General features: G+C 43.6%; 1 protein-coding gene across 2 annotated transcripts in view; it reads right to left on the bottom strand.

The window, feature by feature from the left end:
* COL17A1 (collagen type XVII alpha 1 chain) overlaps positions 1-13,086 on the bottom strand; it is a 56,824-nt gene that overhangs the window by 38,792 nt on the left and 4,946 nt on the right. Inside the window, exons 2-9 of one of the 2 annotated variants that reach the window (XM_033183665.1) lie at positions 11,320-11,382; positions 9,220-9,264; positions 8,121-8,225; positions 7,001-7,129; positions 4,887-4,934; positions 3,916-3,951; positions 2,735-2,782; positions 1,151-1,294 (exon numbers count right to left, since the gene is read on the bottom strand). In XM_033183665.1, coding sequence (XP_033039556.1) covers positions 1,151-1,294; positions 2,735-2,782; positions 3,916-3,951; positions 4,887-4,934; positions 7,001-7,129; positions 8,121-8,225; positions 9,220-9,264; positions 11,320-11,371 — 607 coding nt within the window. In that variant the 5' untranslated portion in view covers positions 11,372-11,382. Of the gene's footprint in view, positions 1-1,150; positions 1,295-2,734; positions 2,783-2,959; positions 3,038-3,915; positions 3,952-4,886; positions 4,935-7,000; positions 7,130-8,120; positions 8,226-9,219; positions 9,265-11,319; positions 11,383-13,086 lie in introns of those variants that run through there. The other variant, XM_033183674.1, reaches the window with a different exon arrangement.

Raw genomic sequence — 13,086 nt, 5'->3', positions numbered from 1 at the left:
GCTGGGAATGTGGTAAAAATAATCTTAAAACAAATTATACCTAGATTTGTCTTGGTAAAAAATATTAATTCAGACAATGGGAGCCACTTTACCTCAAAGGTCCTAAGGGGAATTATGGAAAGTTTACACATTAAATGGGATTACCACACCCCTTGGCATCCCCCTTCCTCTGGAAAAGTAGAAAGAATAAATCAAACTCTCAAAAAGCATATTATTAAACTAATCTTTACAACTAAAATGCCTTTAATGTCTCCCAGTAGCACTCCTTAGGATTAGAACAGCCCCAGGCAAAGACTTGGGACTGACCCCTTACAAGTTATTATATGGACTCCCACATTTAGATAGGACTACTGATCTTCCTTCTATGGAAACCAAAAACCGATTTTTAGAAATTATATACTGGCCATATTCTCCACCCTGTCATCCTTTAGGTTAAAAGGACTTCAAACTCAAACTCCGCCTTTTGAATTCACAGTTCACCACTTCCAGCCTGGCAACTGGGTACTAATTAAGACTTTAAAAGAAGATAAGCCCCACCCAAGCTGGCAAGGTCCCTATCAAGTGGTCCTAACCACTGAAACATCAGTGCAAACAGCTGAACGAGGGTGAACTCATTACTCTCAAGGGACTGGTAAAAGAAAGCCCAGAAGGAAGGGAAAAGGACAAATGGAAAGTGTATAAATCACTAAGTAACATTTAAAGCTAACATTAAGGAAAACCCAGAAGAGAGCTATAAACAAACCCCTTCATTAGGGGTGGATATGGTTAGGATTAATCCTCACACAAGGGGTAAAAGAAGACCTGAGTATCGGATAGGGTCCAGTGCTAGGGGTGGAAAGTAGGGAATATCTAGCCAATCTAATAATCAACATAACTAAAACCTCTATCCCCTAAACCATAAAATTCAATGCCTGCCGAGTCTTACATTGTGGGAACTTAGGAAACCAAAGGCAGCTGTCACAAGCAAACAAATATCTATGCCCTACAACCGGTTGCTACTGGGGAAAGCCCTGTGCTAGCTGGAATGAGGTTTGGTGGGCCCCAATTTCAAGTCTCACTTTCACTGTTCTCTGGGTCTCTGAGTCCATTCTTTGGGTTTGGAGGGTAAGTTTGTTTCTCACACTCTCGGCAGCTGGGCTGTCACACTTACCCGACTGGGAGCTCGCTGTCACAATTTTGGTCTCCACAGTGCCTTTCTTGGGGATGGGGAGTGTGTTGGAGGAATTCCTGGTGGGGCTCACACTTGCCGATCGACTCCCTTTGAGCAAACGCTTAACATCATCCAATTCTGTCCCTGTAAAAGAATCCACAGACGTTTCTGTTAAGTCCAGGGTTCTTTCCTGAGTCCCTGTGCAATTCGGGGAACATTTGTGGCATTTTGACTACTAGGGAGAATGGCATCTGTCTCACACATTGGGACTTTTTGCTTGGCTTTAAAATATTCACATTTTACTAACGAATAGCACTTATCAACTTGGTACTTTGTCATATTAGCCTCATGAATCTTCTGCGTCTCACAAGGAGGTCAAGGTGCTTGGGAGATACTTCCTAATTAGACCTCATCAAACATCACAGGAATGATTCTGTGGCTAGAAGACACTATTATCTAGGATCAGGCAGTTAGAGAACCAGGTCCCTTGAAACAGATGCTTCAATAGTAGTCTCATCCCCTGTGCAGGATGCATCCGATGTTGGGTCCTTGACCTTGTATGCTTGGGGCTGCCAAAAGGAATTTGTGGGCCATAACTCCTAAACATTATGCTGTGTTCACGTGTAATTTAATTTCAAGTCTGTCTGGCTGATTTAATTTGTAGCAAGGTGAAAAGTGGAGCAAGCTCCCTGTGCCTCCCACGCAGGAAGCAGGGAAGCAGGAGAGGTGGGAGACACCATGCATGGGTAGTGCATGAGAGGAGACACAGGTTTGTAGACACCGTATGCTGAAGGAACTCTCAGCCCTAACTCCCTTCGCCTCACCAACCCTAAGCCTGGAAGGATTCCGGTGAGAAGGTGTCAGACCTGGAATCAGATTCCACAACCCTAGGTACTGAGCTCTCTGGACAAGCACCCATCTCTGTCCTGAGCCACTGACCCTACTCTTTCTTCTCCTACTCCTTTTACATGATTGCAGTCCTAAAGTTGAGCTCATTTCAAAACATTGTCAAATACCTCTAGCAAGAACAACAGGTATCTAACATATTCCATCGACAGAGACTGGGGGTCTCTGACATTTCAAATAAAGTTTGAATTCTTATACTCTACTACTGACCCTTCTCTAATCTATCCCATTGTGTCCTTACTTTGAACCTTACTTTGAACTGTTTCTTCGATGTCTTGTGCAGGCTTCTCCCTTTGAGCCGAACTGATCCACTCTTTAGTTTCCCTTCAGGTAACACCTACCCCCGGAAGGTTTCTCTGGCCTGATCTCCATGGGCTGCTGTGGAGCTGCTCCTCCCTGTTCCCTCACCACATTGAGTTGTGATGGTTGGCTGACTTACTGTGTCCCTATTAGTCTGTGAACTACTACACAGCAGGAACCACGGTTTACTCAGCAGCTTAACTCCAGCCACCTAGCCCAGAGTCCAATTCACAGAAGGCCCTTAAAGATGTTTTATGATTGCATGCATGCACATACATGTGTGTGCATGCATGCACACACACACGCATGCACACACACACACAGTACTAGTCCTGGATTTCTGGACCCTTTCTTTTCAGCGAGATCATGACCACTTACATCGCGTGGATGGGGACGCACTCTGCAGTCGAACTCGAATTTCACTCTCTGTACAAGGGAAGAGATAGAGAAGGATGTGAATGAAGGAGCTTAGATCACAATCCCTGACACTGAACTCCTAGCAGCAGATGACCCTTTAGGCTGCTCTGACATTTCTGAGTTCTGGAAACAGGAAATCCAGGTGTGCCCAAGAAGAGTGCTGCTTAAAAAGGGAGACCTCCGTACCTCCAACAATTCCCCATTCTGCCAACTGCACACCTCCCAGGCAGCTGCAGATGTTCTAATAAAATTCCAGGCTGAGCAAGGAGGTTCCAGTACAATCAACAATGATCAGCCCTCTCCCCATCATCCACCTCACGGCTGCCACAACCAAGGTCCTCTCCTGCCTCCATGGTCTGAGGCATTGGCAAAAGATTCTAAAAACCAGAGTGTTTACTTGCCATTTTGGCCTCTTCAGAGATGGGAGGGGCAGGAAGCTGGTAGTTAACATTATTAGTTAGCTTCAGGTGGAGAATTTGCATCTTTCAACTATCAGCCTAAAGTTGTGGGTGGTTGGCATACTCCTAACTTTCAAGTTATTGATGATAATAAGGCCCATAGGAAGTCTAGGTGGGTCATTGTGAAGAATTCTGCCTTCAGCTCAGCCCTAACATGCTGCCCCCAACCCTGCCCAAAGTTTAACAAAGGTTGCTTCTCCCAGGATTATATTTCTCTCCTGTATCACTGTCTAGATGACTAGATTACAAAACTGTCGTGGAGCTGTTTATCTCCTGGATGAATTTAGAAAAAAAAAAGGTTGGGGGGATTTTGCTCATCTTTTGATGTGTAAAGGCAGTTAGAGCATATCTTGTTAAAGTCAGCCAGGAGACCAGAAGTGAAAGCAGATGTGGTATCTGCATCTTCAGATGATCCACAGCAAGACAAATGATGGTCTACATTGTTATCGTATGTTTTGCTTCCTGCCTTTATGTGCTTGTTAGATTACCGTCAAACGCTACCCTTCCCCTCCCGATAGAGCCGGTGGAAGATTCCCAGGATACTCTAAGCTCCTTGAAAGCAGAAAGCATGCCTTGTTTATTCTTCTGTACCCCTTACACTCCCTGGCTCAAGGCTGGACACACATCAGCTGCTCAGAAAATACTTGTTGAATGAATTGGACTGAACCCAGTGACAGCACTCACCTCGTGTTTGACTCCGTCCTCTGGTTGAGGAAGATGCTGAGAAACAAAGAAATGCAATTTTAGGCATATGTAAGAGGTGGCATGCTAAATACTTTTGACATGGAAGTAGATATATTTGGTGAGGGGTTACTTTCATAGTGTGTCTAAATCCAGATAGAGGCTTTTCTGAATAGCAGTTGCTTAATAAATGATGATCACTTAGCAATAGCAGAGAATGTTTTGTAATGCCCTAGTACATTTATGATGTTAAATTAGCTAAATGAATGTTAAGTTAGCTAACATTTTGAAAGTTAAGTTAGCTAAGGTAATCTGTTGGGGAGCATGATCCATTTGGACTGGCTGACTACACTGATCAAATGTATCAAAAAGCTCCCAAGTCTTCCCTTTGATTTTTTATTCGAGACTGCCATGGTTTCCCCACTGTAGCAAATACATAAAATTATAATCATTGTATAATCAATGTTCCTGGTATCAATTCATATGCACACTGAGATTGCAAGAACATGGAACAAAAACTTAAGGCCAAGTGAAGACACAGCCTGGGGGTTCATGAAGCACACACAGTTCCCTTGAAAGCAAGCAATAGTGAGGTGCCGGGATGCCTAGCATTTGTGTGTTCTACTCGCTGCTCTGCCTTGTGGGAGGCCTCTGTGCATCTCCTGGAAAGAAGAATCCCTACAATTATTGCTTGGCCTTAGGGGCTTATCCATCCAAGCCTGAGCCTTATATATAGCTTACCATTTCTACAGTGCCACGAGCAAAGGCTTATGACAGCAAGTTTATGTGGTTGAGAGTCCCCTTAATATGCTTCAGGATAAAGAGCAAGGGAAAAATAGGTCAGCAGGGGTCAAACTCCTTTAGAAGAATCCATTTAACTCATGATGTCCCCTACTCCCACCACTTCATCTCCGCCAGGGATTTTCCTAGAGCCTCGTTTGACCATTTCTTTAGAAAATGAGGAGAGGACATACCAAATTCCTTCCGAGGGTACTCTGGAGAAGAATTGCCACTGGAACTCCCTGGAGAGGGGATAAAACACTTAGAACAAATGGCCTCTTAGGCCCATAGAGCTTCCAAAAGGGGAGGTAGTGCCTGTTACTTCTTTCTGGACCTCCACAGCCCTCAGTGTTTCGGGGGGGATGAGGTATGCTCTTCAGCATGCATGTCAAAGGAGCCAGGCTCATGATGTAAAACACGACCCATCATGGCCCTGGTCACAGCACTTTGCTCTGGTCAAGGACCTACTTCAGATGAGGCAAGGATGAACAAAGGAGAGCAGCAGGTTTTGATTTCTTTCTTTTTTGTTCACTTCCTCCACTGGGCTTGCCCTGTGCCTGTCCTAGAGCAAGTGACCTGCCCTGATCAAGTAACCTGCCCTCAGCACCAGGAACCTCTCTAACCTTGTGAGGCTTGTCCCAAATGTGGACCCAATTAAAATGAAGGTACAAATCCCTGGTCAGGCCCGACCTCAGAAAGCACTGTGATGATGCAATCCACCTCACCTGGATTTGGGGCTTCCCAGTGGCCCGGTAGCTCTCATCCTGCAGCAGCAGGAGGGAGTCTGCTGTGTGTGTGGGATGCCAGCCCGCTGTAGTCATTCACTAGAGTGTGTGGGCCTTACTCCTGCTTCTCCAACACCAGCACCCATCTCTTCTCACCGTTAAACTCCTTGGCCACCTGGCTGGTCAGTTTCCCACATAAAACTGCTATTGCAGATCACCAGGAACTCCAGGAACCTTAGTAATGGAACCCAGGTGTCTTCTTCTACGACTCCTTCTTGACCCTGAGCACTCTCTTGTGTTGACCTCAGCATTGCTGCATGTTCCTGGTCTCCCCATGTCCCTAAAAGACTCTTCCTCCTCTCTCTGTTCTCTGGCTCTTCTTTCTCCTTATTCCCTCCACTTTATCTTTCTTTGCTTCCTTCAACTTTTATATTCTCCTTCTTGGCAAACTCCTTTAGTCTTCTGACTTCCTCTAACACCTCTTTGCGAATGGCTTCCACCTGGGTATCTGGGCCCTGACTTCTTCCCTGAACTCAAATCCTGCATCACCCACTGCCTGCTTGCTACCCTCGCCAGAGAGCTGGGCAAGTGGCTGTACTTCAGGATGAAATAGCTGGATTCATCAAGTGGAGTCATCCATCTAGTTCCCTGTTTCAGTTGTTGGCACCACCAAGAACCCAACCTGTGTGTGAAGCCTTCTTACATTTGATCTATTGCCAAACCTGTCAATTCCACTTCAGTGATACCTTCCACCTCTAGCTCCTCACCTCCATCATTACCAACCTGGTCCCAGCCAAAATGTCCCTTCTCTGGATGACTGAGGAGTTCTTTTTAACTTGTCACTGTGTTTAGTCTCTTTCTCACCAATTTTTCCAACATATGGCTTCCAGAGTTCCAGTCCTGGACCTCAAATGTGATTGTTTTGCTAAAAACTCTCTGTGGCTTCACATTGCATATGGAATAAAGTCTAAACATCTTATCCTAGCACTGAATCTGAGTCCCTCAAACCTTTTGCACATAAGTACCCCTGAATTTCCGACTTAAGCCCTGGGCTCTTCTGGCTGTCTTTGCTTATGCTGCTGCTCCCACAGCTTGGACAGCCCCATCTCTCCATCTTTGGGTAATAAACTCTTACTCATCATGAGGACCCAGCTCAGATGTCACCTCCTCCATAGAATTTTCCCTGATTTCCTCAGCTTAAAATGATAATCTCCACCTGCTTTACACAATTGTATTTTATCTGTCATCTTAACTTGTCTATTAGACTGTAGGTCCTGAAGACAAGATCCATGTCTGATTCATTTACGCATTCATCAAGCCTTTCTACACAGTGTTAAACACATAGTAGGTGCTGGATAAAATACTAGTTGGAAAAGTAACTAAATGGGTGAATGAATGAATAAATAAGGTAGTGAATGAATGAATGAAGTCTTCAAGTAATGAAAGTCCATAAAAGAAATGAAGGAGGAGTGGGGAGAAAGGTGAGGGGCAGACACAGGTGGCCAGGATATAAATCTTCAAAGAATGAGTGAAGTTGCTTGGGGAAGAGAATGGTTCTCTTGTATGGTTAGTGGGACTGATACCTTCATATGCATGGCGGGTAACGTGAGTTTTCCTTTCAAAGGTTGAGCCTGGGGAGTTGGGCAGAGTGGAGGCAGGTGAGTGAGCCCTCCTGTAACTAGAGGTGGAGGCATGGCCTCGTGTGCTTCCAGCTGCAAGAGGGGAAAAGCATAAGTTTTCAGTGCTTCAGCAGAGAGGTGAATCAAACGGTTACTGTGACCCAACTATATTAACCAAGTACACTCAGGGAGGGCTTTCGGGAGGGCACAGCTGAAAGGGGCCACCTCAGCATTCCCCCAGCTGTTCATAAATGAAAAGGTGGAATTATTGCCTGGGAAAGTCCTTCCTGTGTGTGGTTACCATGCATGGAAATGGAAAGGATTTGGCAGCATTTTTCTTGTAGACACTGCTTGGAAGGACTAGAATAGAATCCAGCGTTGAAGTGTGCCTCAACAGGTAAGGGCAGGTGTTTCTTTTGGCTGTTATTATGCCTTGGGGCTTCCTTTTTAGTTTTACTTTCAAGTATTTTAAATGGCTTCAGGGGATATCTGGGTGCTTCTTGTTTTTGTTTTGTTTCGCCTTGCTTTGCTTTGTTTTGTTTTAGTTTGAAAGAGTGCTTCATTGGGAACAATGGGCCTGTGTTGGATGCTTGCCCAGTGGAATTTTGCACAGCATGGGATCGCATGTCACCAGCTTCCCTTAGCACAGTAACCCAATCGTTACGTTTCTTTTGTTGTTGTTGTTCATTCAAATTGTAAACCCTCAGGCGTGCACATGGTTCTCTAAAGAGATGGCTTAAAGAGAGTGATTTAGTGGGGAAATAGCTACCTACCCATGAAGTCTTCTTAATTAATGATAGTTATTTATATTGTGGACTTAATGAAAATGGATCTGATTTTAAGCAGGCTTCAAATGCTGATGATTTATAATTTACACTTCCATTCTCCACCCCCGCCGTCCAATGGCTGTGTGTTATTTAGACAACTCTTGGGGGCATTTGGAATGGATGACAGGTGATTGTAATTGTCCCTCTTGTGCACTGATTCAAAATCGTGTCTGCCCTGTGTCTTGTGTAGGACTTTCTTGGTGTCTGTCTCTTTGTCACCCATTCTTCCCTGATCCGTTGCACCAGTGGGCACTCACTTGAGTTTATGTAGCCACTGCTGCCATGAGTCAGGCTTTGTTTCTCCAACCGGCTCCCTCCACCAAAAGAGCCTGTTTTGGCATAGCCATTGCTGGTCCCGCCTTCTGCCAGGAACAAAAGCAGGTGACAGTTTCAGGGTAGAGTCAGGCCAGAGGATCCCCTGTCACCCACCATGTGGAAGCCTTCCCTGGTTTTTCACCGGGACCTTCTTAGTTTGGGGTCCCTTTCTCACCTACATTATAAGATGCAAGCTGCCATGCTCCAGTTTCATTGTTTTTTGTTTTGTTTTGTTTTATACAAATATCTAGAGTGAGTATTCCACCTGATTTAAAAGAAAAGTCTCCTGGGTAGAATATAGCAAGTTGCGTATTAGGAAATTTTAAATATTAGAAAAGGCTGAGCGATGAAAGCTCCTTGAGTCCAGGACTTGGTTGAGCTTGCTTTTTCTGAGTGCCTGGTCAGTACCCAGGCATGGCAGCGCCTAGAAGTGCTGGAAGGGTGTGTGGCAGCTCTGTGTTGCTGGTGTTCCACCTGGCAGCCCAGCACTGCTCCAACTTCACCTGCTGGTGGGTGGGCTCTCCTCATCCCCAGGGAACAAGGCTCCCTGGAGGCGGGGGCAGGGGGTAGGTTTTGGGCTCAGATCAATATTGCAGGAGTGATAGGAGCTCCTGGAAAAAAAAAGTAGCCTCAACAAGAAGCTTGACTGGTAGCCCCCAATCCCTGCTCAGGTTAGATAAGATATCCAATATTTTAGCATCTGGAATAGGCGAATCTACAGAGACAGTAGATTTGTGGTTTCCAGGGGCTGAGGAGAGAGGAGGGAGAATAAGGAATGACTGCTAACGGTCACTTCTTTTTGCAGAGCCATGGAAATCTTCTAAAATGGGACTGTAACCATGGCTGCATAACTTGGTAAATATACTAGCAATCACTGAATTATACACTTCAAACTGGTGAATTCTGTTGTATAGAAATTAATGTCAATATAGCTGTTAAAAAAGATTTCAAAAATTTTGGAACTCCCATGGAGAAGGTTACAAGTGTGGGGCCCTTCAAATGTGACCTACTGAAAAGAAAGCTATCGAGGTAGTTACTTACTTGGTGGTAAGGATGTAAGTCTTGCGGTTACTGTTTCAGTGACAACTAGAAAAAGACAAAGAAAAGGTGAGTTCTTATGTAATGCACTGACATCTCTGGATCTTGGCAAGGTCTAAGCTCTGCCATAGGCTAAGCATATTAAATTAGGTTCGACGTTGATTTTCCTATGCTTGTGCTTTAAGGTGTATGATCTGACCCACTGTGCAAAAAGATATGAGCAATAACAATGGGTTTAATATGCTTGGAAAATAAGTTTATATCTTTTTGGAGCCAAAAGAAGTTAGCCACTGTTTGAAACATGAGTAATTTTGGTGTTGATGTCTCTCCTTAGACAATTAGATCCAGTCCAGACCTGGTCTGAGGTTGAAGGAGGACCAGACCCTCTTGTCTCAAGTCACTCTGTTTCTCTGAATTGCTCCTTCCCCATTGTCTCTCAGTCCAGCTGAGACCAACACCCTGGCTGACTTCACTGTGTACTTCTTCATGAATTTGGAGGTGTTCAAGAATATTATGTTTTGTTCTAAAGTCTTCAGGGCAACCCCTGAAGTTGTGGGAAGGAAGGGGGCTCCTGGTAAGACACATTTGGGGTTTGGCAAAATCAGTGATCCAGGCGCATCACAGACAGACTTGAAGAACCAGCCCCTTGGCTTCTGAAATTTAGTTCCTGTAGCTCTCAGAGATGGTGAATCCATCACTCATGCTCTGACTGTGGCCCTCACTGCTACCTCTGTCTCTGGTGGGTATACAGAAGCCCCCAACTATCTGGGGTTTTTGTTCTTTAAAAGCAAGTTTCCAGTGTGCGTGCTTGCATGCATGTGTGTGTGTGTGTGTGTGTGGCATGCATGGGCACATACGTGTGGGGAAGGTGGTGAAAGGAGAAAAGAGTAAAGGAAGATGGTGCAGGATCATTTTGTGCTACTTTCACCTGTGCCGCTGACACCTGCTCCATCCCACACAACTCTTATTCACACTGTCCTTCTTCATACTGCATTTTGCTAATTAGTTTGGTTGTCCTAGCAAGAAAATGTGCTTATGGACATGCCAGAAACAGTACTTAATGCATAAAAGGAAATGTTGGCTGGGCGCAGTGGCTCACGCCTATAATCCCAGCACTTTGGGAGGCTGAGGTGGGCGGATCACAAGGTCAGGATTTGAGACCAGCCTGGCCAACATAGTGAAACCCTGTCTCTACTAAAAATACAAAAAATTAGCTGGGTGTGGTGGTGAGCACCTGTAATCCTAGCTGCTAGGGAGGCTGAGGCAGGAGAATGGCTTGAACCTGGGAGGTAGAGGTTGCAGTGAGCAGTGAGCCAAGATTGCACCATTGCACTCCAGCCTGGGTGACAGAGCGAGACTCCGTCTCAAAAAAAAAAAAAAAAAAAAAAAAAAGGAAATGTTTTTCTAGAGTACAGTGGCAGCTTGATTTGAAAAATAGTCCTTGAGCTTTCACTAAACCTCTCGTTGTACAGACCTTTGGTATTCTTTGACACATAAAAATAAATTATTTCCTAACTAAAAGTTTCAAAAGTTTCAAGTCTATGGAGCCAGAATTTTTTTTTTTATTGGAGATATATGAAAGTCACAGAATAAGTGAAAGAGTTTCCTGACTTAAAGTTGTTAGGAGGAGAGTTTAAATGTCTCTGAATTTATTATTTGGGCAGTTTCACAAAATAAATGTACCTGTTTTCAATTTTCAGTGTAGAGGTCAACTATGATATTAGTTTTATTTCAACTTTGTCTCTGCAATAACTAGGATGTTATTCGTTTAGATTTCTGTGGCCCTGTACCCCTAAATTTGGAAATGATAAAATAAACTATGGTGAATTCATTTAGCATAATGCTATCTCATCATTAAAAATGAGGGTTATAAAAACTATACATGGAAATGACAACCTTCATCATTCAAGAAAAAGCAGGACATCTTTTGACATAAAAATCAACAAGAACTACCTTATGAGGAGGATTAAAGTCCATTTAGGAACACATTTAAACATGATACAGTGGTTGTGGTAGAATTATTAATGAATTACTTATTCTGTTTCCAAATTTTTGTTACTTTTATAATAAAACACATAAATTAAAAAATTCTGATGCTCTTACTTCTTTCAGTGACTTCAGTACCATCTGGTTTGTTTTTCTTGGTTACATCCATACCATAGCCACCTGCAGGAAAGATCAGAAACCAGGATAGTCATACTTATCACTGTTTTTCGTAAGTATAGGTCCCCACTGTTGAAGCTGATAACCAAAAACATGATTTCAAGAATTTAAAGCATGATTCTTTCATGTGATTATTTTTTACAAGATCATTCCCATTTCTTGTAACAGGTATAATAAAGATTAATTTAATAGTTCCACTTTGGATTCTATTTCTTTGTGCTGGGATCTTATTTTTCAGTGTCTAGTTGATCAGCCTGCCCCCTGCTGAGCATCAAGAGGCTTACATAGCAGATTAGGTGTCCTGACCTTTGTTTGACTATAAAATCTCCATTCTTTTCCATGGTAATAAATAGCTGAAGGGGATCTGTCAAGGCACTTAGGCTATCAACTAATACATTTTAATGTCTCCCATAATGTTCAATGTTCTATATGGAACTCTATGCATATGAGACATTCATGCTTCATTATTTTAGAGTCTGGAGGTAAGAATGGCACTTGATGGATTTAAATCAGGATAAAAATAATTTTATTTGTCGTACTTGTATGGAACTTTACTCTTTTCAAAGTATGAAACATTCACTATAATCGGCTCTTGCATGCTTATCTGCAGACATAAGTATGAAAAACAGTTGAACAAAGCCTGTAAAATCTATAGAAGCATGTGGAAAACACATATTTGTATTTTTTATATTCTCCCTTCATTCTTACTCTGCTTCTGAAAAAGAAAACCAGTGCAATCTTGTCCACCGTGTCCCTCAGCATGGATGGTATGAGGCAGGGCTGTTGCCAAAGGGCAGTGGGAATGAAGGCTCAAGTGTTAAACACACAGGAATGCACAGCAAAGGTTTCGTCCCAACTGGGCTCTTCTCTTCTTGCTGTGCTGCCTGGCCCCAGGTTCTGAAAGGACCTGAAATCTGACTTTCCCTGTGATTCTCTCCCTTCCTCTAACTTTCTCTTCCTCCAAAAGTTTATGTTTTGGTTGTAGTTCGAACTGGGTTCTAGAATGCTGAGGCACACTTCTTTTGCCAGGTGCCCCTTGCTTGAAGAGCTCTCCTTCCAGTCTCTGCCTAGTGCCTTCAGGCTCGACTTACCCAGTAGGCAAAGTGGGCACAGTGCCTAGGTTCACAGCACATTTTGGGGCCCGCAAAATGTTTACTTTTAACATCAGAAGGAAAAATGAACAGAATCTAATCTGGATTATGTCCTTCTTTATACCAATGCAGTTGTAAAATAGAATTTTTAAAAGTTTTTTGATGGAGGAAGGGGCCTACAAAGGCAAAAGTGTCTAGGGACCATGAAAGTCATACTGTGGCACTGGGTGACTTCCCTGATGAAAACCAAGACCAAATGAGACCAGCTGATCAACGATCTGGTGGAATAACCGAGATTCATACACTTAGCTTCAGGGCCTGGTAAATGTGCCAACTTCTTGCTCATTGGGGTTTCTCAAACACAGCTTAAGGCAAGGAATGAGGCATCATGGAAAAAATCCTAGCTGGATCTGAGAAGCCACAGAATGTCTTTATAGGTATGTTTCCTGGAGCTCAGAGGAGGGGCTCCATACACAGTTTAACAAAGGAGTCTAGCCTCATTAAAGGACAAACCTGGCCAGTGAATCTGTCTGCATTCCAGCTATAACCTATATGACTTATGTCATGCAAACCTACATGCAACTGGACACCTTCTTTGCAATCCTTTGTTTAAGCA

Source organism: Trachypithecus francoisi, unplaced genomic scaffold (assembly GCF_009764315.1).
Source record: "Trachypithecus francoisi isolate TF-2019V2 unplaced genomic scaffold, Tfra_2.0 Contig01579, whole genome shotgun sequence".
Lineage (NCBI taxonomy): Eukaryota > Metazoa > Chordata > Mammalia > Primates > Cercopithecidae > Trachypithecus > Trachypithecus francoisi.
Note: the sequence above shows the minus strand (reverse complement) of the source record. Positions and strands in the feature narration are given on the sequence as shown.